The 24,082-nt window shown below is 48.5% G+C and overlaps 1 protein-coding gene across 1 annotated transcript in view; it reads left to right on the top strand.

Annotated features, from left to right (window-relative positions):
- Window positions 1-24,082, top strand: part of dscaml1 (Down syndrome cell adhesion molecule like 1) — a gene marked incomplete at its 3' end in the record, with an annotated part of 94,736 nt that overhangs the window by 31,179 nt on the left and 39,475 nt on the right. Inside the window, exons 4-8 of the mRNA XM_084170441.1 lie at window positions 14,955-15,101; window positions 16,402-16,680; window positions 17,805-18,080; window positions 21,905-22,201; window positions 23,516-23,788. Of these exons, the coding sequence (XP_084026567.1) occupies window positions 14,955-15,101; window positions 16,402-16,680; window positions 17,805-18,080; window positions 21,905-22,201; window positions 23,516-23,788 (1,272 nt within the window). The remainder of the gene's footprint in view (window positions 1-14,954; window positions 15,102-16,401; window positions 16,681-17,804; window positions 18,081-21,904; window positions 22,202-23,515; window positions 23,789-24,082) is intronic.

The raw sequence follows: 24,082 nt of genomic DNA, 5'->3' as shown, positions 1-24,082 counted from the left end.
TTGGTGCGAGGGGCAGGAACAGGCCGGGCCGGGCTGGCGACGCGCACTACTGCCTTGGTGCGAGGGACAGGAACAGGCCAGACCGGGCTGGCGACGCGCACCACTGGCTTGGTGCGAGGGACATGAACAGGCCAGACCGGGCTGGCGACACGCACCACTGGCTTGGTGCGAGGTACAGGAACAGGCCGGACCGGGCTGGCGACGCGCACCACTGGCTTGGTGCAAGGGGCAGGAACAGGCCGGACCGGGCTGGCGACGAGGGGCAGGAACAGGCCGGACCGGGCTGGCGACGCGCACCACTGGCTTGGTGCGAGGAGCAGGAACAGGACGGGCCGGACTGGCGACGCGCACCACTGGCTTGGTGCGAGGAGCAGGAACGGGCCGGACCGGACTGGCGACACGCACCACTTGCTTGGTGCGAGGAGCGGGACTGGGTTCCTTTATTAACCCCCGCTCCTTCTGCTGCCTAACCAGCTCCTCTCGCCGTGCCTCTACACTTTCCTTCTCCCTTTTAGCCTCCTGTAGCGCCTCCCTCTGACCGAATAACTCCTGCTCCCTCTGAACCAATAGCCCCCGTAACATGGTGGCCTCCTCTCCTAACCTGCAGACCCGCCCTTTAACGGCCTCCTGCTGCCTCGTCGTCCACACCGTGTGCCCCCAAAAAAATGTTTATTGGGGCCTCCACTGTCTCCTCCCAAGGACGGCGATCCATCCCAGCCTGAATCTCATCCCATGTCCAGGATCCCTTACCGTCCAGGATCTCCTCCCAGGTCCAGGCTGTCTGCTCCTGGACATGCTGCTTGGTCCTCGTTTTGTGGGATCTTCTGTCACGTTCGTTCATCGACGGGTCAGACCAAGGCGCAGCGTGATATGCATACATGTTTATTTAAACTTCATAAACACAACGACAAAACAATAAACGAAACGTGAAGTCCAAGATAGACACAAACAACATACCTTTCACGGAACAAGATCCCACAACCCACTAGTGCCAATAGGTTGCCTAAGTATGGTCCCCAATCAGAGACAACGAGCGACAGCTGCCTCTGATTGGGAACCACACCGGCCAACATAGATCTAGAAAACCTAGATCACAAACATAGAAAATCACACCCTGGCTCAACAAATAAGAGTCCCCAGAGTCAGGGCGTGACAAATATATATACAGTTTGTGCAAATGTAGCAAGTTATGGAGGTAAGGCAATAAATAGGCCATAGTGCAAAAATAATTACAATGTAGTATTAACACTGGAATGATAGATGTGCAAGAGATGATGTGCAAATAGAGATAATGGGGTGCAAATGAGCAAAATAAATAACAATATGGGGATGAGGTAGTTGGGTGGGCTAATTTCAGATGGGCTGTGTACAGGTGCAGTGATCGGTAAGGTGCTCTGACAACTGATGCTTAAAGTTAGTGAGGGAGATAAGAGTCTCCAGCTTCAGAGATTTTTGCAGTTCGTTCCAGTCATTGGCAGCAGAGAACTGGAAGGAATGGCGGTCAAAGGAGGTGTTGGCTTTGGGGATGACTAGTGAGATATACCTGCTGGAGCGCATACTACGGGTGGTTGTTGCTATGGTGACCAATGAGCTAAGATAAGGCAGGGATTTGCCTAGCAGTGATTTATAGATGACCTGGAGCCAGTGGGTTTGGCGACGAATATGTAGTGAGGACCAGGATTAAGTTTATGCAAAGAGTCAATATTTGCAGTGTTGACCCTTCTTTTTCAAGACCTCTGCAATCTGCCCTGGCATGCTGTCAATTAACTTCTGAGCCACATCCTGACTGATGGCAGCCCATTCTTGCATAATCAATGCTTGGAGTTTGTCAGAATTTGTGGGGTTTTGTTTGTCCACCCGCCTCTTGAGGATTGACCACAAGTTCTCAATGGGATTAAGGTCTGGGGAGTTTCCTGGCCATTGACCCAAAATGTCGATGTTTTGTTCCCAGAGCCACTTAGTTATCACTTTTGCCTTATGGCAAGGTGCTCCATCATGCTGGAAAAGGCATTGTTCGTCACCAAACCCGATCCTGCAGCTTAATCAACTTTAGGAGACGGTCCTGGCGCTTGCTGGACTTCCTTGGGCGCCCTGAAGCCTTCTTCACAACAATTGAACCTCTCTCCTTGAAGTTCTTGATGATCCGATAAATGGTTGATTTAGGTGCAATCTTACTAGCAGCAATATCCTTGCCTGTGAAGCCCTTTTTGTGCAAAGCAATGATGACGGCACGTGTTTCCTTGCAGGTAACCATGGTTAACAGAGGAAGAACAATGATTTCAAGCACCACCCTCCTTTTAAAGCTTCCAGTCTGTCATTCTAACTCAATCAGCATGACAGAGTGATCTCCAGCCTTGTCCTCATCAACACTCTCACCTGTGTTAACGAGAGAATCACTGACATGATGTCAGCTGGTGCTTTTGTGGCAAGGCTGAAATGCAGTGGAAATGTTTTTTGGGGATTAAGTTCATTTTCATGGCAAAGAGTGACTTTGCAATTAATTGCAATTCATCTGATCACTCTTCATAACATTCTGGAGTATGTGGAAATTGCCATCATAAAAACTGAGGCAGCAGACTTTGTGAAAATTAATATTTGTGTCATTCTCAAAACTTTTGACCACGACTGTACCCTCTCCCTCTGTCTGTCCCCGTCTATCTATCTCCCTCCGTCTCTCCTCCTCTACCTCTCTCTGTCTCCTCCTCCACTTATACACTGTTACCCACTCTATCCCCCCCATCCTCCTCCTCATTGCTCATTGCTCATTGTAAATGTTAGTAGGGTTAGAGAAGGGAGACTGGGGGTTTGTATGGAGGTCATAGTCTCATCAACAAACAGAACAGAGGAGAGGAGAGAGGGAGGAAAGAAGGAAGGACGATTGAGAAATGAGGTAAGCAGTCAGGATTAGTTAGGGGAGAGGACAGCGGTTATAGGACAAGACGGTGAAGCGTGGCATTTTAATGAAAAACCTTGTGTCTCTCTCTCTCTTTCCAACCCCCAGCCCATAATGCCCACCATAGAGCGGAGAGAGGGAGATACAGGGAGAGAGAAAGAGATTAGGATATTCCTCATTCATTCTGTAGATATGACTGATAGTGAAGGTTTCTGCGTTACCTCCGACATGACTGAACTGTGTGGTCATGCTAACAAAGCGCCTTTTGTGAGCTAGATGGAAAGGGGCGGGGCTAACACGGCATGATTAGTTGTAACACATTAGTGGTGCCAATAAAGCCTGCTTTGAATGTGAATTGAGCGGAGTGAAGAGGGCACCATTGATAAATGGTGTGGGGGAGAATAGAAGCCAGGGAAGTGTATATATTTAATTGGCTGACTCCTGCTACTACTTCAGCCTTTTAATTTATTTACACAGGAGAAAGAAGGGAGTGAGGGGAGCGACAGAGAAAGAGAATTCAGGCACAGCACCCCTATTCTATTCCATTCATGGGTTAGTATAGCCTTGTGGATGTGTTAACAAGCATACTACAATGTGGATGAGCTGTTATCTACTCCAGCCTTGGCTCAGCTATCTTCTCCTATTCTCTTCCCAGTCACCTCTAGCTAACTACAGTGGGGAGAACAAGTATTTGATACACTGCCGATTTTGCAGGTTTTCCTACTTACAAAGCATGTAGAGGTCTGTAATTTTTATCATAGGTACACTTCAACTGTGAGAGACGGAATCTAAAACAAAAATCCAGAAAATCACATTGTATGATTTTTAAGTAATTAATTTGCATTTTATTGCATGACATAAGTATTTGATCACCTACCAACCAGTAATAATTCCGGCTCTCACAGACCTGTTAGTTTTTCTTTAAGAAGCCCTCCTGTTCTCCACTCATTACATGTATTAACTGCACCTGTTTGAACTCGTTACCTGTATAAAAGACACCTGTCCACACACTCAATCAAACAGACTCCAACCTCTCCACAATGGCCAAGACCAGAGAGCTGTGTAAGGACATCAGGGATAAAATTGTAGACCTGCATAAGGCTGGGATGGGCTACAGGACAATAGGCAAGCAGCTTGGTGAGAAGGCAACAACTGTTGGCGCAATTATTAGAAAATGGAAGAAGTTCAAGATGACGGTCAATCACCCTCGGTCTGGGGCTCCATGCAAGATCTCACCTCGTGGGCATCAATGATCATGAGGAAGGTGAGGGATCAGCCCAGAAATACACGGCAGGACCTGGTCAATGACCTGAAGAGAGCTGGGACCACAGTCTCTAAGAAAACCATTAGTAACACACTACGCCGTCATGGATTAAAATCCGGCAGCGCACGCAAGGTCGCCCTGCTCAAGCCAGCGCATGTCCAGGCCCGTCTGAAGTTTGCCAATGACCATCTGGATGATCCAGAGGAGGAATGGGAAAAGGTCATGTGGTCTGATGAGACAAAAATATAGCTTTTTGGTCTAAACTCCACTCGCCGTGTTTGGAGGAAGAAGAAGGATGAGTACAACCCCAAGAACACCATCCTAACTGTGAAGCATGGAGGTGGAAACATCATTCTTTGGGGATGCTTTTCTGCAAAGGGGACAGGACGACTGCACCGTATTGAGGGGAGGATGGATGGGGCCATGTATCGCGAGATCTTGGCCAACAACCTCCTTCCCTCAGTAAGAGCATTGAAGATGGGTCGTGGCTGGGTCTTCCAGCATGACAACGACCCGAAACACACAGCCAGGGCAACTAAGGAGTGGCTCTGTAAGAAGCATCTCAAGGTCCTGGAGTGGCCTAACCAGTCTCCAGACCTGAACCCAATAGAAAATCTTTGGAGGGAGCTGAAAGTCCGTATTGCCTAGTGACAGCCCCGAAACCTGAAGGATCTGGAGAAGGTCTGTATGGAGGAGTGGGCCAAAATCCCTGCTGCAGTGTGTGCAAACCTGGTCAAGACCTACAGGAAACATATGATCTCTGTAATTGCAAACAAAGGTTTCTGTACCAAATATTAAGTTCTGCTTTTCTGATGTATCAAATACTTATGTCATGCAATAAAATGCAAATTAATTACTTAAAAATCATACAATGTGATTTTCTGGATTTTTGTTTTAGATTCCGTCTCTCACAGTTGAAGTGTACCTATGATAAAAATTACAGACCTCTACATGCTTTGTAAGTAGGAAAACCTGCAAAATCGACAGTGTATCAAATACTTGTTCTCCCCACTGTAGGTATGGCAGTCAGGGCAGAGGCCAGAGGAGTGGGCTGGAAATCACTGGATCCTCATTTCAGTGGTAGTGACTCACTGTCCGTGGCGCTGATTCAGTTGCTTGATTCACTTTCTATTGAAGTGATTCTCAGTCAGTGGTTCTGATTCAGTAGGTTGATTCACTCTCTTTTGGAGTGATTCTTTGTCCATGGAGCTGATTCAATCAGTTGATTCACTCTGTGATTCCCTGTCCGTGTTGCTGATTTATTTTATTTACATTTTAGTCATTTAGCAGACGCTCTTATCCAGAGCGACTTACATGAGCAATTAGGGTTAAGTGCCTTGCTCAAGGGCACATCGACAGATTTTTCACCTAGTCGGCTCGGGGATTAGAACCAGCGACCTTTCGGTTACTGGCACAACGCTCTTAACCACTAAGCTACCTGCCGCCCTTTTATCCTGTTTTTTAATAGCTACACTCAAAAAAATTAGGGGTTCAACAAGGGTTCTTCTAAGATCCTCAAAGTTCTTCGAAGAACCTTAGGGTTCTTGGCACTGAAAATTGCCCTCAAAAGGTTCTTCCAAGAACCCCATAGCAGGTGGTGTTCATCGAGGAACCTCCTTAGTTGGTGGGGGGTTCTTGCAGGAAACTAACTGCCCAATTGAAACATTTGGATTTGAATTTGAAAGCACAGCAGGTACAGTCACTTAACTGAAACATTTAAAGATCTCCTCAATTTAAGGTAAGGTTTGTCCCTTGTATGATCTAAATTGATATTGTTTTATGATGATACCATCTATCTTTTCATATTTGTGCAAATCTTTCTAAAACAGAAAATGGACACAATTCAATGGATATCAATCAACAAAGAGGTAAGAATACGTAGGCTATAAGAATATGTTGAAGGCTAGCTGTATTGGGTGCAGATGATTGAACTGCTCACTTTTGTGTATGCAGGTACACAGACGAGGAGGCATACAAAGGTATGTCAATTGGTATTGGTATGTTACGCAGATCAGATTTACCATCCTCCTCCCTTACCTCTTCAATTAAAATCCCATAGGCCTCTATGTTATGGACAAGGTACTGTATTTGTATGAAAGCTATTATCAAAACAGTTTTTTTCATTCACTATTACCACAAAAACCAAGGTATGAATATTGTTTTGTTAATCATCTGTATAATTACAAAAAATTGGGATTTCCAGACTTCACCCTACCTACACCTCTGATGAATATAACAGGAAACCTGTTCAATCACCATGCACTGCAAAATCATTCTGGCTATGGATACGGAGAACATCAATACATCAACACCAACACTCCAGAGGATATACCCATTGGACTTGGGGCTCTGGTGGGAGTTTACCTCATATTTTGATTTCTTAATTCTGCTTTGCCACTAAAATCATAATAAACACTGACAACTAAAATATTGTGTTATTGTTGTTATTGTTAAGCATATTATTATTAATAATAATAATAATAATAATAATAATAATAGGGGGGGGCGGGGGGGGGGGGGGGTAGTTCAAAAATTAACCCCAAAAGGTTATTCAAAAGGTTCTTTGAGGATCCATCAAAAGGGGTTCTTTGAAGAATCATTTTAAAGGGTTCTTCGAAGAACTTATAGGGGTTCCCCCACAGTTTCAATTTGAAGAACCCCTAAAGGATACTCCAGGAACCTTTTCTTTTTAGAGTGTAGGGCTAGTGTTTTCCTGTGCTATTTTAAACCTGCCAAGGCATGTGTGTGTGTTTGTATGTGTCTACGTGTGTGAGGGTATTTTTGTTCCAGCACTGCAGAGTGAATGTCTCCTGAATCCTCTCAGTTTCTTCTTTCTTTCTTCTCTCAGTGACAGTCCCTCCTCTTTGATCCATTGTTCCTCCCTCTCTCTCGTCTCACCTTCTCTCACCCTCTTCCCTTCCCTCCAACTCTCTCTCTGTTGACGAAGAGAGGTAGGGGAAGACAGATAGACAGCGATATCTAATGTCAAACTGTGAATATCTTCTAAGACACTCCTACATTCATGAATAATCATCCCATCCTTTTTTACATTTAAAGGACCCAGCTCACTCCAATTATTTACCCAATGCCAAGATGCCTGGCTGAACTTTGACCCTCTAGTGTGTGTGTGTGTGTATGTGTGTGTATGTGTATGTGTGTGTGTAACTGTGCCTCTCTGTCTGTTTGCCTACGCTGAACGGGGGGAGGGGCGGGCGGGCGAGTGACTGCACCCCAAACATCGTCACAGAGGCACCCGCAGGATGGCAAGCAGCCCCTAGCAACAGGGAGAGAGGGAAGAAAGCGTGAGAGTGGGAGGGAGGGGGAAAGACGCAGAACATCAATAAATAATGGCCCCAGTGAGGAGGTGGAAATATGGGCCTCGTTAGCTGTGTGCCTCTGCCTTCATTTGCATGTGAGGAAACGAGGCTGCTACTGACTAAAACACTCTTACACACGCTCACACACATACACACTGGCTCAGACCCACACCCTACGCAACTGACTCTACGCAAATCACACACTGTTTCTATGTCTCTGTCTCTGTTTCTCTCTCTCTCTCTCTCTCTCTCTCTCTCTCTCTCTCTCTCTCTCTCTCTCTCTCTCTCTCTCTCTCTCGCTCTCATACAGTTGCTTTTCCCACATCTTTGTCCCTAGTTTGTTCTCTATTTTTTTTCTCCCTCTCCTCACACCCCTCATCAGATTCTGCCTGCTACCAAACTGCAGGTCTATAGGTTTTGTAGTGGAATCCAGGCTGACTTGAAAGCAGTGTGATTTTGACATTGTAGCCCACCAGTGTAGGCCTTCCTGTGCTGTGTTTGACAACAAGCCCCGAGCTCAGCAGTCTAACACACATAATTACAGTATCCACTGATACACACACACACACACACACACACACACACACAGACAAAGACACATGCCATTTAAAATGTTTCCCTCATACACATACAGTATGCGTGAACATACACACATATGAATACGCACAAACACTCACTTTTCTTCTACTACTCTTTCTTCTTTTGCTCCACCCTTATTCCCTTTAATCTTTTACACCCTGCTTGTTCTCTGCTAACCTAGTATATCATTGACTGACAAGCCCAACAGAGAACAACAGGCCTACGGGTGGGTAACAGGGTAGCTGGAAATCCAGGATATCAGAGTGAATGTGGTGAACTGGCTCTTAATCTAGTGCATCACTTCGGCTCCATTCTCAGTTTATCCAGTCAAGTCAGCATGAATAAAAGCTTGGGAAGTACAGTGATTTAGTCATTCATATTTTACTCTGTCTGCCACTCTGCTTAACAACAGAGAGAGAGAAAGAGATAGTGTGAAAGGGGGAAAACGATAAGGAAGGCTAAGGAGGATATATCAAGAGAGATGGTTCAAGATAGAGAGAATAAACAAGAGAAACAATTAAGATAGTGGAGGAGATCATGTGATTAAAATTGCTCCTGTTCTGGAGGTGTCTCCACGACACAGCACTTCTTAAATCATTTGTTGATGGATATCTCTCTCTATATAGCTCTATCCCTCTTGCTATCTCTCCCATTCCCCCTCTCCCTCTCGTTCTCTCTCTCTCTCTCTCTCTCTCTCTCTCTCTCTATTTACAATCTATACATTTTTTCCCATTCCTCTCCCTTTCCCCTCTCTCTCTCTATGTCTTCCTCTCTTTCTCCCTCTCGTCTCTATCTCTCTTTATCTCTCTCCCTCTCTGTTTGTGAGTATGTTGTGACAGTGTGGTGTGTCAGTGTTATGGGAGTTGAAATCTTAAAGTGCACATTATCCTGTAAGGATTAATTCAGGGGTGCAAACAAAGGCTGACTGTCAAATTACAGCCTAGGCTGTGACTGTGCCCCTACCCTCCACACACACAGTCTGTTAGCTTGCTGCTAGCCCCCTAGTACACACACACATGCTTGTGCACACACACAACAGAGAGAGAGAGAGAGAGAGAGTCACTCTACCCTCCACATGCGCTGTCTGTCAGACGACTACCGTGCACATGTACACACTACCCTCTATACACAAACACATCCTCTACCCTCTCCACACACACACATCCTCTACCCTCCACACACACATCCTCTACCCTCCACACACACACACACACCCTCTACCCTCCACACACACCCTCTACCCTCCACACACACCCCTCCACACACACCCCTCCACACACACACACACACACACACACACACACATCCTCTACCCTCCACACATAACCTGACAGGCTTAGAGCCCATCAAACAGCCATGGTGATAAACACACAGTTGCACATGAATGCTCTCATTGTGCTCCAGCTGTTGGACTATAGCCGGGAGACTCTGCAGTGAACCCAGGTGAGAGAGAACGAGTAGAGGGAGAACAGTGTGTGTATGTGTGTGTGCACGTGTGTGTTCATACATATGACAGTGTTAACATTTCCGAACCTGGCAAGTGCTCATTAAAATGGTGCCCTCCCTCTCCTCTCTACCCCTCCAATAAGTGGGCAGGGCCTGCCAGATTGGCACAGTCTGAAAATAGGGCATAGCCTGGCAGGGTACATCACACACTGACACACTTACCAGACCTGGGCTCATCTTGCTGTGTTCTATAACAACCACAACAATACTGGAGTAGAGATGTTGATAACGTCTTTACTGTAAGTGATGGTGAGGGTTTGACCATTCAAGTGTTTCACTATGTGATTGTATTGCATGTTTGATAGTGAGCTCAGCGTGTTTCCTGTAGGCTATGACAGGTTGCCAAGTGTTTAGATAGCAGTCACCCTGTCAAGGCGTCAGTGTAATGCGGTAGGCGAAGTCAGGCGCAGGACACAGAGCTAATCAAAAGGCGTACTTTACTCGTAGGTAAATGTATGAACAAAAACCTCCACGCAGGGAGGAAACAAACCCGCACACTAACGACAACCAAAACATGAACAAACACGCACAACACAGTGTGAGACAGAGGGTTAAATAGGGAAGACATAACTACATGATGGGAAACAGGTGTGACCAATAAAGACAAAACAAGTCGAACATAGACACATGGCGCGGTAGTAGCTAGTACTCAGGTGACGACGAACGCCGACGGGCAGCCTCGGCTGAATTCGTGACAGTACCTCCCTTGACCCCGGCCTCGGGGACGGCCAGGAGGACGCGGAGCAGGGCGAGTCGGATGACTACGGTGGAAATCCCTCAACATGGAGGGATCGAGGATGTCCCTCCTAGGGACCCAGCACCGTTCCTCCGGACCGTACCCCTCCCACTCCATGAGATACTGCAGGCCCCCCACCCGACGCCTCGAATCCAAGATGGACCGGACCGAGTACGCCGGTGCCCCCTCGATGTCCAGTGGGGGCGGAGGAACCTCCCGTACCTCAGACTCCTGGAGTGGACCAGCTACTACCGGCCTGAGGAGAGACACATGGAACGAGGGGTTAATACGGTAATTAAGAGGAAGCTGTAACCTATAACAAACCTCGTTTAATCTCCTCAGGACTTTAAATGGCCCCACAAACTGCCGACCCAGCTTCCGGCAGGGCAGGTTTCGGGTCGAGAGCCAGACCCGGTCCCCCGGTGCATACACCGGGGCCTCACTGCGGTGGCGATCGGCGCTCGCCTTTTGTCGCCTGATGGCCCGCTGCAGGTGTACATGAGCAGCGTTCCAGGTCTCTTCCGAGCGCCGAAACCACTCATCCACCGCAGGAGCCTCGATCTGGCTCTGATGCCAAGGTGCCAGGACCGGCTGATAACCTAACACACACTGGAAAGGAGTAAGGTTAGTAGAGGAGTGGCGGAGTGAGTTTTGGGCCATCTCTGCCCAGGGGATATAACCCAACCACTCCCCCTGCCGGTCCTGGCAATATGACCGCAGAAACCTACCCACATCCTGGTTGACTCTTTCCACCTGCCCATTACTCTCGGGGTGAAAACCTGAGGTGAGGCTGATCGAGACCCCCAGACGTTCCATGAACGCCCTCCAGACCCTTGAGGTTAACTGGGGACCCCAATCCGACACAATATCCTCAGGTACCCCGTAGTGCCGGAAGACGTGTGTAAATAGGGCCTCTGCAGTTTGTAGGGCTGTAGGGAGACCTGGCATAGGAATGAGACGGCAGGACTTAGAAAACCGATCCACAACGACCAGGATCGTGGTGTTCCCTTGTGAGGGGGGGAAGGTCCGTAACAAAATCCACCGATAGGTGGGACCACGGCCGTTGTGGAACGGGTAGGGGTTGTAACTTCCCTCTGGGCAGGTGTCTAGGTGCCTTACACTGGGCGCACACCAAGCAGGAGGAAACTTAAACCCTCACGTCCTTGGCTAAAGTGGGCCACCTGTACTTCCCACTAAGACAGTGCACTGTCCGACCAATGACAGGATGACCAGAGGAGGGTGACGTGTGAGCCCAATAGATCAAGCGATCGCGAACCTCGAACAGCACGTATATACGACCCTCTGGACACTGCAGGGGAGTAGGCTCGGTATGTAATGCCCGCTCAATGTCCGCGTCAACCTCCCACACCACCGGTGCCACCAGACACGACGCCGGAAGTATGGGAGTGGGCTCAATGGACCTCTCCTCTGTGTCATACCGTCGGGACAGGGCGTCTGCCTTAGCGTTCTGGGAACCTGGTCTGTAAGGAAGCGTAAACACAAAATGAGTGAAGAACATGGCCCACCTTGCCTGCCGAGAGTTCAACCTCCCTGCCGCCTGGATGTACTCCAGATTGCGATGGTCAGTCAAAATGAGAAAAGGGTGATTAGCCCCCTCAAGCCAATGCCTCCACACTTTCAGAGCTTTAACCACAGCTATCAGCTCCCGGTCCCCCACATCATAGTTGTGCTCCGCCGGACTGAGCTTCTTAGAAAAGAAAGCACAGGGGCAGAGTTTTCTGTGGCGTACCCGAGTGCTGAGACAGTACAGCTCCTATCCCAGCCTCGAACGCGTCCACCTCAACCTGGAATGCCAAGGAGGGATCCGGATGAGCCAGCACTGGAACTGAAGTAAACAGGTCCTTCAGATGACCAAAAGCCCTGTCTGCCTCAGCTGACCACTGTAGACGCACCAGTCCTCCCTTCAGCAAGGAGGTAATGGGAGCCGCTACCTGACCAAAGCACCGGATAAACCTCCGGTAGCAGTTGGCAAAACCCAAGAATCGTTGCACCTCCTTCACCGTGGTTGGAGTCGGCCAATTACGCACGGCCGAAATGCGGTCAATCTCCATCTCCACACCTGACGCGGACAGGCGGTGTCCTAGGAAGGAGATGGACTCTTGGAAGAACAGACATTTCTCCGCCTTCACCTACAGGTCATGCTCCAACAGTCGACCAAGCACCTGACGCACCAAAGACACATGCTCAGCCCGTGTAGCGGAGTATATGAGAATGTCATCTATATACACCACTACACCCTGTCCGTGCAGGTCCCTGAAAATCTCATCAACAAAGGATTGGAAGACTGATGGAGCATTCATCAAACCGTACCGTATGGCATGACGAGGTACTCATAGTGACCAGAGGTGGTACTGAATGCTGTCTTCCACTCATCTCCCTCCCGGATACGCACCAGGTTGTACGCGCTCCTGAGATCCAATTTCGTGAAGAAGTGCGCCCCGTGCAATGACTCCGTCATACTAGCAATCAGAGGTAGTGGATAGCTGTATTTTACAGTGATCTGATTAAGACCACGGTAGTCAATGCACGGGCGTAAGCCACCATCCTTCTTCACAATAATATAAACTCGATGACACAGGGGAAGTGGAAGGCCGAATGTATCCTTGCCTCAGAGATTCGGTGACATATGTTTCCATAGCCGCCGTCTCCTCCTGTGACAGACGATACACGTGACTCCGGGGAAGCGCAGCGCCTACCTGGAGGTTTATCGCACAATCCCCTTGTCGATGGGGTGGTAATTGAGTCACCTTCTTTTTACAGAAGGCAAGAGCCAAATCGGCATATTCAGGCGGAATGTGCATGGTGGAAACCTGGTTTGGACTTTCCACCGTAGTTGCCCCTACGGAAACACCTACACACCTCCCCGAGCACTGACTAGACCATCCCTTGAGAGCCCTCTGTTGCCACGAAATAGTGGGGTTATGAGAGGTTAACCATGGAAGCCCCAACACCACTGGAAACGCAGGAGAATCAATCAGATATAGACTAATTGTTTCCTCATGCCCCTCCTTTGTCTTCATCCAGAGTGGAGCTGTGACCTCCCTAATCAAACCTGACCCTAAAGGGCGACTATCTAGGGCATGTATAGGGAAGGGCACATAAACTGGCACAATAGGAATCCCTAACCTACGGGTAAACTGACGATCAATAAAGTTCCCAGCTGCGCCTGAATCTACTAGCGCCTTATGCTGGGAATGAGAAGAAAACTCTGGAAATACAACATCTATACACATATGCACAACAGGGAGCTCTGGGTGAGTTGGGTGCCTACTCACCTGAAACGGTCCACCAGTGCTCTACCTACTGCCTCGACTCCTTGAAGGCCCTCCCCAGCACCGACCAGCAGTGTGTCCTCTGCGGCCACAGTTGGTGCAGGGGACGGCCCCTCTACCGGTCTCCCTCAGAGCAGCACCTCCGAGCTCCATAGGGGTAGGGTCGGAGGTGCTGGGGGATGGAATGGACGGCCCCTGATCTGGACGTCCGCGGGTGGCCAACAGGTTATCCAGTCGGATTGACATATCCACCAGTTGGTCCAGGTTTAGGTTGGTGTCCCTGCAGGCCAGTTCCCAACGGACGTCCTCCCTTAAGCTGCAACGGTAGTGGTCAATGAGGGCCCTCTCATTCCATCCTGCGCTGGCAGCCAGAGTTCGAAAGTCCAAAGCAAACTCCTGTGCGCTCCTCTTTTCCTGTCTGAGGTGGAAAAGCCGCTCTCCCCTCTGGTGGATGATCGAATACCGCCCTAAAGCGGCGGGTAAACTCTGCATAGCTTACAGTTGCGGCGTCTATTCCCCCCCACTCGGCGTTGGCCCACGCGAGCGCCTTACCGGACAGACAGGAGATGAGGGCAGACACGCTCTCGTATCCCGAAGGAGCCGGGTGGATGGTTGCCAGGTATAGCTCTACCTGGAGCAGAAAACCCTGACACCCGGCAGCTGTACCGTCATATGCCCTCGGGAGCGAGAGCCGAATCCCACTGGACCCAGATGGTGAAGAGGTGGACAGCGGTGTTGGTGGTGGTGTAATTGGAGGAGGTATAGGGATACCTCCTCTCTCCCATCGCTCCATGGTATTAACCACTCGTTCCATAGCGGTGCCGAGAGCCTGATCATGGCCGCTTGTTGTTGGACGCGTTCCTCCATCGATCCGGCTGGCATTGCTGTACCTGCTGACTCCATATTATGGTGCGTGTTTCTGTCAAGGCGTCAGTGTAATGCGGTAGGCGAAGTCAGGCGCAGGACACAGAGCTAATCAAAAAGCGTACTTTACTCGTAGGTAAATGTATGAACAAAAACCTCCACGCAGGGAGGAAACAAACCCGCACACTAACGACAACCAAAACATGAACAAACACGCACAACACACAGTGTGAGACAGAGGGTTAAATAGGGAAGACATAACTACATGATGGGAAACAGGTGTGACCAATAAAGACAAAACAAGTCGAACATAGACACATGGATCGGTAGTAGCTAGTACTCCGGTGATGACGAACGCCGAAGCCTGCCCGAGCAAGGAGGAGGGGCAGCCTCAGCTGAATTCGTGACACACCCTTGCCCTGACTGGGTTGTTTGTTGGGGGTATTTAGTTATTTGGAGGCTTTGTTAAATTATTTTCTCTCTGTCCCTCTATCTGTTACAGGTAACAGGTTCTTCCTGACGTCCTTTGGTGCTCTGTACATCTCAGATGTCCAGAAGGAGGATGCCCTCTCTACCTACCGCTGCATTACCAAGCACAAATACAGCGGAGAGACGCGCCAGAGCAATGGAGCCAGGCTGTCTGTCATGGGTGAGTTGGACTGTAAAGTATGTCATTTCTCTGAGTACCGGTACACAGTGTTTTGTGTGTAATAAATGTCTATGCATATGAATGAATATACACTACATGACCAAAAGTATGTGGACACCTGCTCGTCGAACATCTCATTCCAAAATCATGGGCATTAATATGGAGTTGGTCCCCCCTTTTCTGCTGTAACAGCCTCCACTCTTCTGGGAAGGCTTTCCTCTAGATGTTGGAACATTGCTGCGGGGACTTCCATTCAGCCACAAGAGCATTAGTAAGGTCGGGCACTGATGTTGGGCAATTAGGCCTGGCTCGCAGTCGGCATTCCAATTCATCCCAAATGTGTTCGATGGGGTTGAGGTCAGGGCTTTGTGCAAGTCAGTCAAGTTCTTCCACACCGATCTCGACAAACCATTTCTGTATGGACCTCGCTTTGTGCATGGGGGCATTGTCATGCTGAAACAGGAAAGGGCCTTCCCCAAACTGTTGCCACAAAGTTGGAAGCACAGAGTTGTCTAGAATGTCATTGTATGCTGTAGCGTTAAGATTTCCCTTCACTGGAACTTAGGGGCCCCAGACCATTATTCCTCCTCCACCAAACTTTACAGTTGGCACTATGCATTGGGCAGGTAGCGTTCTCCTGGCATCCGCCAAACCCAGATTCGTCCGTCGGACTGCCAGATTCATCACTCCAGAGAACGCGTTTCCACTGCTCCAGAGTCCAATGGCCGCGAGCTTTACACCACTCCAGCCAATGCTTGGCATTGCGCATGGTGATCTTAGGCTTGTGTGCAGCTGCTCGGCCATGGAAACCCATTTCATGAAGCTCCAGACAAACAGTTATTGTGCTGATGTTGCTTCCAGAGGCAGTTTGGAACTCGGTAGTGAGTGTTGCAACCGAGGACAGACGATTTCTACACGCTACGCGCTTCAGCACTCTGCGGTCCCATTCTGTGAGCTTGTGTGGCCTACCACTTCACGACTGAGCCGTTGTTGCTCTTAGATATTTCCACTTCACAATAACAGCACTTACAGTTGATTGGGGCAGCTCTAGCAGGGCAGAAATTTGACGAACTGACTTGTTGGAAAGGTGGCATCCTATGACGGTGGCACGTTGGAGATTGCATGGCTGTGTGCTCGATTTTATACAACTATCAACAACAGGTGTGGCTGAACGAATCTACTCATTTGAAGGGGTGTCCACATACTTTTGTATATATAGTGTATGTATATGAATTATTGTTAACATCCCATACCCAAGTCCAGTCCAAAGTATAACCTGTTCCCCCCATCTCTCCTCCAGACCCCACCGAGTCGTCTCCCTCTATCCTGGACAGTTTCCAGGCGGGGGAGGTGCGGGCTGGTCAGAGTGTGGAGCTCCCCTGCATGGCAGCGGGGTACCCCAGCCCCACGGTGCGCTGGCTAAAGGACGGGCGCCCGCTGCCCTCTGATGCACGCTGGACTCGGCGCCTCACGGGTCTGACCATCAGTGACCTCAGGCAGGAGGACAGCGGTAGCTATGCCTGTGAGGTCACCAACAGCTTCGGCTCCAAGGAAGTGTCTGGAGCACTCTATGTCGTAGGTGAGGAGAGGAGGAGGGAGGGGGGTCGAGGGATGTGGGAGGGAGGAAAAGGGAGAGGGAGGAGATATTGTGGTGAAGAGGGAGGGACCATGGGACAGGGAATTGGTGTGAGGAGAAGGAGGAGTGAGGCAGGGGGGAAAGGTTGGCAAAGGGGAAATAAGGTTGGCACAGACCCCCAAAACAGACACACACTTACAGTGTGCACTTTCTGTTAATGTCAGACTGACAGACAGACAGATACACTCACACTGTCTTCTGAATTGGTGGCAGACAGGCTCATATTCTGTACACACACACACACACACACACACATTCACACGTATAATGTGAGAAATGGATCAGTATGAATGGGTGTGTAGTGTATGATGCCCTGTCATATCAAGTCTCTAGACAGAGGACAGTAATGCACTGAGAATGAGCACTTCACACCACCGCCAACACCAGTCACTATCAGAGAGAGAGAGAGAGAGAGAGAGAGAGAGAGAGAGAGAGAGAGAGAGAGAGAGAGAGAGAGAGAGAGAGAGAGAGAGAGAGAGAGAGAGAGAGAGAGAGAGAGAGAGAGAGAGAGAGAGAGAGAGAGAGAGAGAGAGAGAGAGAGAGAGAGAGAGAGAGAGAGAGCAGAGGGGGGTGGATGGACTAAAAGGAGACAGAGAAGGAACAATGAAAAATAGAAATTGAAGTATATCTTTCAGAGAGAAAGGAAGAATGAGAGAGAGAAACAGATTTATATAAACACAGAGAAGATAGAGATAGAGAGAGAGAGAGAACAAGAGAGAGCACAGGCAGGCTTTGCCAGTGGGCACATCATGGCAGCACACAGTGTGACTCTGACAGGGCGAGGGGGGCTTGGGTTGCACAGCCATGCCCCCCAGCACACACCACCAGCTGCCTTATTGCTCACTGACATTTACACACACACACACACACACACACACACACACACACACACGCGCACACACACACACACACACATATATGGACAGAGATGTGAAGAGATGTCTCCATCTGCTTTTTTAATGACTGCCTGAAACGGATTGAGTCTCCTCAACTGATTACGCTGTTTTGTTTTTCTGTCTTTGTGTGTGTGTGTGTTACTCATGTGTGTTTTCTCTCTCCTCCCACAGACCCCCTGCGAGTGACCCTCTCCCCTAAGAGTCTGAAGACGGGTATCAGCAGTACCCTGTTCTTTACCTGTGCTGTGGAGGGTTCTCCAGAGTACACAGTGGCCTGGTACAGGAACACAGAACCTATAGTCCCAGACCAGCACATCTCCATACAGGGCTCCCACAACGACACCCTGCAGATCACTGCCGCTCAGAAGAGCCACTCTGGGGCCTACCAGTGCTTTGCCTCCCGCAAGGGCCACACTGCCCAGGACTTCTCTATCATACTGCTGGAGGGTAAGAGGATGAGGGAGGGAAGGTTGGATGGGAGGGGGGTGGAAGCAAGCAACTTTATTCTTACAGACAGGGCCGGCTCCAGGCATAAGCGACATAAGGTTGTTGTTGTTGTTTTTTTGGAACTCAGTCGGGGTCTCAACTTACTATTGAGAGTAAGAATAGTAAAATACACCAGGTGCAATTTTGAAATGTGGTTGTGCATCAGCAATTATTCTGTTGTTATGCCAGTCACTAAATTATCTGACAATTAGCCATGTACATTTTTGATTGGTAGTTAGTCTAGCCAGCTATCTAAACTTGTAGTAATCATGACCGAATACTGAATCGGCACGCAGGGCACGTGCCCAGGGACCCTGACCTCCAGGGGGCCCCCATTGATTTTATTAGTTACTCTCACTCAGATATCATATTAACATGGTATGTGTCACGCCTTGACATAGAGTTGGCTAGTTGGTTTAGTCAGGGTGTGAATATCTATGTGTGGGAATTTCTATGTGGACATTCTATGTCATTGTGTTTCTATGTTGGCCGGGTGTGGTTCCCAATCAGAGGCAGCTGTCGATCGTTGTCTCTGATTGGGGATCATACTTAGGCAGCCATTTTGCCTACCTTAGTTGTGGGATCATGACGTGTGTGTGTGTGTGTGTGTGTGTGTGTGTGTGTGTGTGTGTGTGTGTGTGTGTGTGTGTGTGTGTGTGTGTGTGTGTGTGTGTGTGTGTGTGTGTGTGTGTGTGTGTGTGTGTGTGTGTGTGTGTGTGTGTGTGTGTGTGTGTGTGTGTGTGTGTGTGTGTGTGTGTGTGTGTGTGTGTGTGTGTGTGTGTGTGTGTGTGTGTGTGTGTGTGTGTGTGTGTGTGTGTGTGTGTGTGTGTGTGTGTGTGTGTGTGTGTGTGTGTGTGTGTGTGTGTGTGTGTGTGTGTGTGTGTGTGTGTGTGTGTGTGTGTGTGTGTGTGTGTGTGTGTGTGTGTGTGTGTGTGTGTGTGTGTGTGTGTGTGTGTGTGTGTGTGTGTGTGTGTGTGTGTGTGTGTGTGTGTGTGTGTGGCCATTGTGAGTGTCACGTTACGTTGCTTTTGTTGTGTGTTTACTTTATAAATAAACATGTATGCATTCTACGCTGCACCTTGGTCCAATCCTGTACTCAACGGACGGGACAGTATAAGTCATGGCAAAATGTGTTGAATTTTAGGAATTTAACTTTAAAGGCCCCCACCAGAGGGCAAAGCAGCCTCTATTTTAACATAATTCCTGTCCTATAGCGGAATTTCTCGTTTAGGTTCCACCTCCGAAGAATGACGCAGGCTGCTAGTACATATTCACGAATTGGGGGTGGGAACGTTATGGAGATTTCCACATGGAGTGGAGAAATAACAACAAGTAGGGCACTGACAGCTGTCAGTGTAGCTAGCTAGCATGCTAACCTTATCTAGATAGCTAATGTTATATGTTGTTGCTACACTGTATTCAAAAGATTAGCCAGCTGGCTAGGCTGTGGCTGGTTCTGGTGCTGGATTTGTCATAAGTATTAAGGGAAAACTTCGCCACAGATGGATAGGGAAAACCAGTATATTTTACTTTGCCATCTATTGTTATCTCCAAAGTTTTTGCACGTTCCATAAATTGCGGCCGCGAATCCGCCATAGAAATAGAAAGAATAAAATGAAGCTCCGGTAATATGGATATTCTAAATATTGAACGGTTTGGACTAGATTCTACATTGTATTGGACACGGTGCAACCTTTGGTATGCTTCTGGTAGGCTGCGCTACAGCAATGCCACGTCAGCCCGTGCTCCTGCCATGGTTCTCACAGCTAGGGGAAGTGAAATGATAGGCTACAATGACTTTTCTCATGATGCAGACCGCAAATGATATGTAACAAAACCCTGAGCACATCGGACACGAAACAAAACACCAATACAAATGTAACAACAGCACAAAATAGATAAAGAAGTTTGTGGAATTTTATTTTGCGGGTGCCTTTTCATTATAGGATAGACACTTGTGATTTCTAGCTGCACCAATCAAAGCAGTGGAGCGTGGTCAAAACCATTCATCTTGGGGCAACAGTGGGAACGGGATTCCGAAATGCAATCATATTACACACAATTTTAACATTTACACTGAACAAAAATATAAACGCAACATGTAAAGTGTTAGTCCCATTTTTCATGAGCTGAAATAAAAGATCCATGCGCACAAAAAGCTTATTTCTCTCAAATGTTGTGCACTAATTTGTTTACATCCCTGTTAGTGAGCATTTGTCCTTAGCCAAGATAATCCATCCACCTGACAGGTGTGGCAAATTGAGAAACTGATTAAACAGCATGATCATTACACAGGTGCACCTTGTGCTGGGGACAATAAAAGGCCACTCTAAAATGTGCAGTTTTGTCACATAACACAATGCCACAGATGTCTCAAGTTTTGAGGGAGTGTGCAATTGGCCTGCTGACTGCAGGGATGTCCACCAGAGCTGTTGCCAGAGAATGTAATGCTAATTTCTCTACCATAAGCTTCCAACGTTGTTTTAGAGAATTTGTCAGTACGTCCAACCGGCCTCACAACTGCAGACCATGTGTACAGCATCGTATGGGTGAGCGGTTTGCTGATGTCAACGTTGTGAACAAAGTGCCCCATGGTGGCGGTGGGGTTATCATATGGTTAGGCATAAGCTACGGACAATGAACACAATTGCATTTTATCAATGCCGATTTCAATGCACAGAGATACCGTGACGAAATGCTGAGGCCCATTATCGTGCCATTCACCCGCCGTCATCACCTCATGTTTCAGCATGATAATGCACGGCCCCATATCGCATGGATCTGTACACAATTCCTGGAAGCTGAAAATGCCCCAGTTCTTCCAATGGCCTGCATACTCATCAGACATGTCACCAATTGAGCATGTTTGGGATGCTCTGGATTGACGTGTACGATAGCGTGGTCCAGTTCCCGCCAATATCCAGCAACTTCGCACAGCCATTGAAGAGGAGTGAGACAACATTCCACAGGCCACAATCAACAGCCTGATCAACTCTATGCAAAGGAGATGTGTAGCGCAGCATGAGGCAAATGGTGGTCACACCAGATACTGACTGGTTTGCTGATCCATGCCCCTACCTTTTTAAAAAAGGTATCTGTGACCAACCGATGCATATCTGTATTCCCAGTCATGTGAAATCCATAGATTAGGGCCTATTGAATGTATTTCAATTGACTGATTTCCTTATATGAACTGTAACGCTGTAAAATCTTTTGAATTGTTACATTAAATTTTTGTTCAGTATATAAAATGGTCATATATATATCTATTTTTTTTATACAGACTAGCTCAAAAATAAGTGAAACTTGACAATTGTAAGTTGCTGATAAAAAAAAAACGAACAAACAAAAAACATACGTTTGCACCCCCTTCTTTAATTTATTCCATGGCCCAGCCAAATATGATCTATTGTATTGCTGAGCTCAGTCAAAACTTTCCTCCCCCAACCAAATCTTGCTTTAGGGCCCCCAAAATGCTGGAGCCAACCCTGTTTACAGATGTAGGATCTTAATTTTAGCCAGTTTGCAACAGCAGGAAAATAATCCTGCAGCAACAGGAAATTTGAATTATTATGTGGATTATAATTAATTGAATTTTTTTTGCAGGGGTTGATACATTTTTAGTTAGGGAAAATCAAGTCAGAAATGTCAAATTACAAACTTCAGAAGCCTTTTTAAACATTCTTGACTGAAAAGTTGTGAATCTCACTTTTCATCTCTCTCTCTCTCTCTCTCTCTCTCTCTCTCTCTCTCTCTCTCTCTCTCTCCATCTATCTCTCCTGTAGACGGCACTCCTCGTATTGTGTCCTCCTTCAGTGAGCGTGTGGTCGCCCCCGGTGAGCCCTTCTCCCTGATGTGTGCCTCCAAGGGAGCCCCACCCCCCTCCATCACCTGGACGCTGGACGACGAACCTGTAGTGCGAGACTCCGCCTACAAGACCAGCCAGTACACCCTATCAGACGGCCTGACCGTGTCACATGTCAACGTCAGCAGCCCGGCCATCCGCGACGGGGGAGTGTATCGCTGCGCCGCACGCAACTCGGCCGGTAGCGCCGAGTACCAAGCGCGCATAAACGTAAGAGGTGCCTGTCTACTTTTCAATATACACGCACCCCACACCCGCACCTATACACACACTGGCAATAAGTATACAGTACAGAGACAGGTAGAGATGTGTAAGGAGTTAGACAAACGTGCAACACATACACACATCCAACACACATGCATACATGCACTAACACTCACAGCGAGGTTTAGAGTCTCTTCACACACCCAACCCCAACCCTCCAACCGTCATCCCTCTTTCTTACTCTGTCTCTTTCTCTGTATGTGTGTCTCTCTCCCTCTCTCCCTCTCTCTTGCTCCCTGTTTCTCTGTCTGTGTCTTGCCCAGTGTGTGTTTCTCTCTCTTTTGCTGTGTGTCTGTCTACCTGGATGTCTCTCTTACTCTCACTCTATCTCTATGCATGTCTCTATCTATCTGTTCTCATCAAGACCACAGCAAAGACCATGTCTGTTCTCATCAAGACCATAGGACAGTGTTACTGAGGATAATGTAGTCAAACGTGCATACACACCCATACACACAATCACTTAGAAAACACAAATAATTAATAGATATTACAAATATAACCAGTATGACTGGGTTAAGGGGGCATCACTAACCTCCTTCTCTACCCCTCAATCTGCCCCAATCACTCTCTCCCCAACCTTTATCTTCTCTCTCCTCTCCTCCTCCCCTTTTCTCCCATGTCCTCCTCCCCTCTCTCTCCTCTTCCACCCCTGTCTCCTCCTCCCCTCTCTCTCCTCTTCCACCCCTGTCTCCTCCTCCCCTCTCTCCTCTTCCACCCCTGTCTCCTCCTCCCATCTCTTTCCTCTTCCACCCCTGTCTCCTCCTCCCCTCTCTCTCCTCTTCCACCCCTGTCTCCTCCTCCCCTCTCTCTCCTCTTCCACCCCTGTCTCCTTCTCCCCTCTCTCCTCTTCCACCCCTGTCTCCTCCTCCCCTCTCTCTCCTCTTCCACCCCTGTCTCCTCCTCCCCTCTCTCTCCTCTTCCACCCCTGTCTCCTCCTCCCCTCTCTCCTCTTCCACCCCTGTCTCCTCCTCCCCTCTCTCTCCTCTTCCACCCCTGTCTCCTCCTCCCCTCTCTCTCCTCTTCCACCCCTGTCTCCTCCTCCCCTCTCTCTCCTCTTCCACCCCTGTCTCCTCCTCCCCTCTCTCTCCTCTTCCACCCCTGTCTCCTCCTCCCCTCTCTCTCCTCTTCCACCCCTGTCTCCTCCTCCCCTCTCTCTCCTCTTCCACCCCTGTCTCTTACTCCGCTTTTTTCACCTTTCTTCTTCCTCCTCTCTCCCTCCTCTCCTCTGTTCCCCTCGTCCTCCCTCTCTTCTCTGTGTCTCCAGGTTCACCTAGGATCAGGGAGATGCGTGACATCACGGCTGTGGCAGGAAGGAACACCTTTATAACCTGTCGTGTGATTGGTTACCCCTACTACTCTATCAAGTGGTTTAAGGATGGCATGCTGCTGCCTGACAACCATCGCCAGGTGGTGTATGAGAATGGAACGCTGAGGCTGAGTGATGTGCAGAAGGGCATGGATGAGGGTACCTACCTGTGTAGTGTACTCATCCAGCCACAGACCTCTATCGACCAGACTGTCCACGTCACCGTCAAAGGTAGGGGACTGGACAGGGGTGGAGGACAGGGTATTGGCAAGGGTGGCATAGGGAAGGGAAAGTGGGAAGGGATGATGTGTTGCACTAAATCTAAATTATCTACCAATGACCAGATGTAACCGCTCACTCCAATGCAATGGATTTGTTGAAAGTCACCCATGTTTGGGCAAGGTTACTTCCTAGTCGTAACGAGGCAATCAACTTAACAGGGTGGTCACACCATGGTGTTAAAAGCATCTAGCTTTATATTAATGTGTGTGTGTGTGTGTGTGTGTGTGTGTGTGTGTGTGTGTG

Source organism: Coregonus lavaretus (assembly GCF_964263955.1).
Source record: "Coregonus lavaretus genome assembly, chromosome: 10".
In the NCBI taxonomy this organism is placed as follows: Eukaryota; Metazoa; Chordata; class Actinopteri; order Salmoniformes; family Salmonidae; genus Coregonus; species Coregonus lavaretus.
Note: the sequence above shows the minus strand (reverse complement) of the source record. Positions and strands in the feature narration are given on the sequence as shown.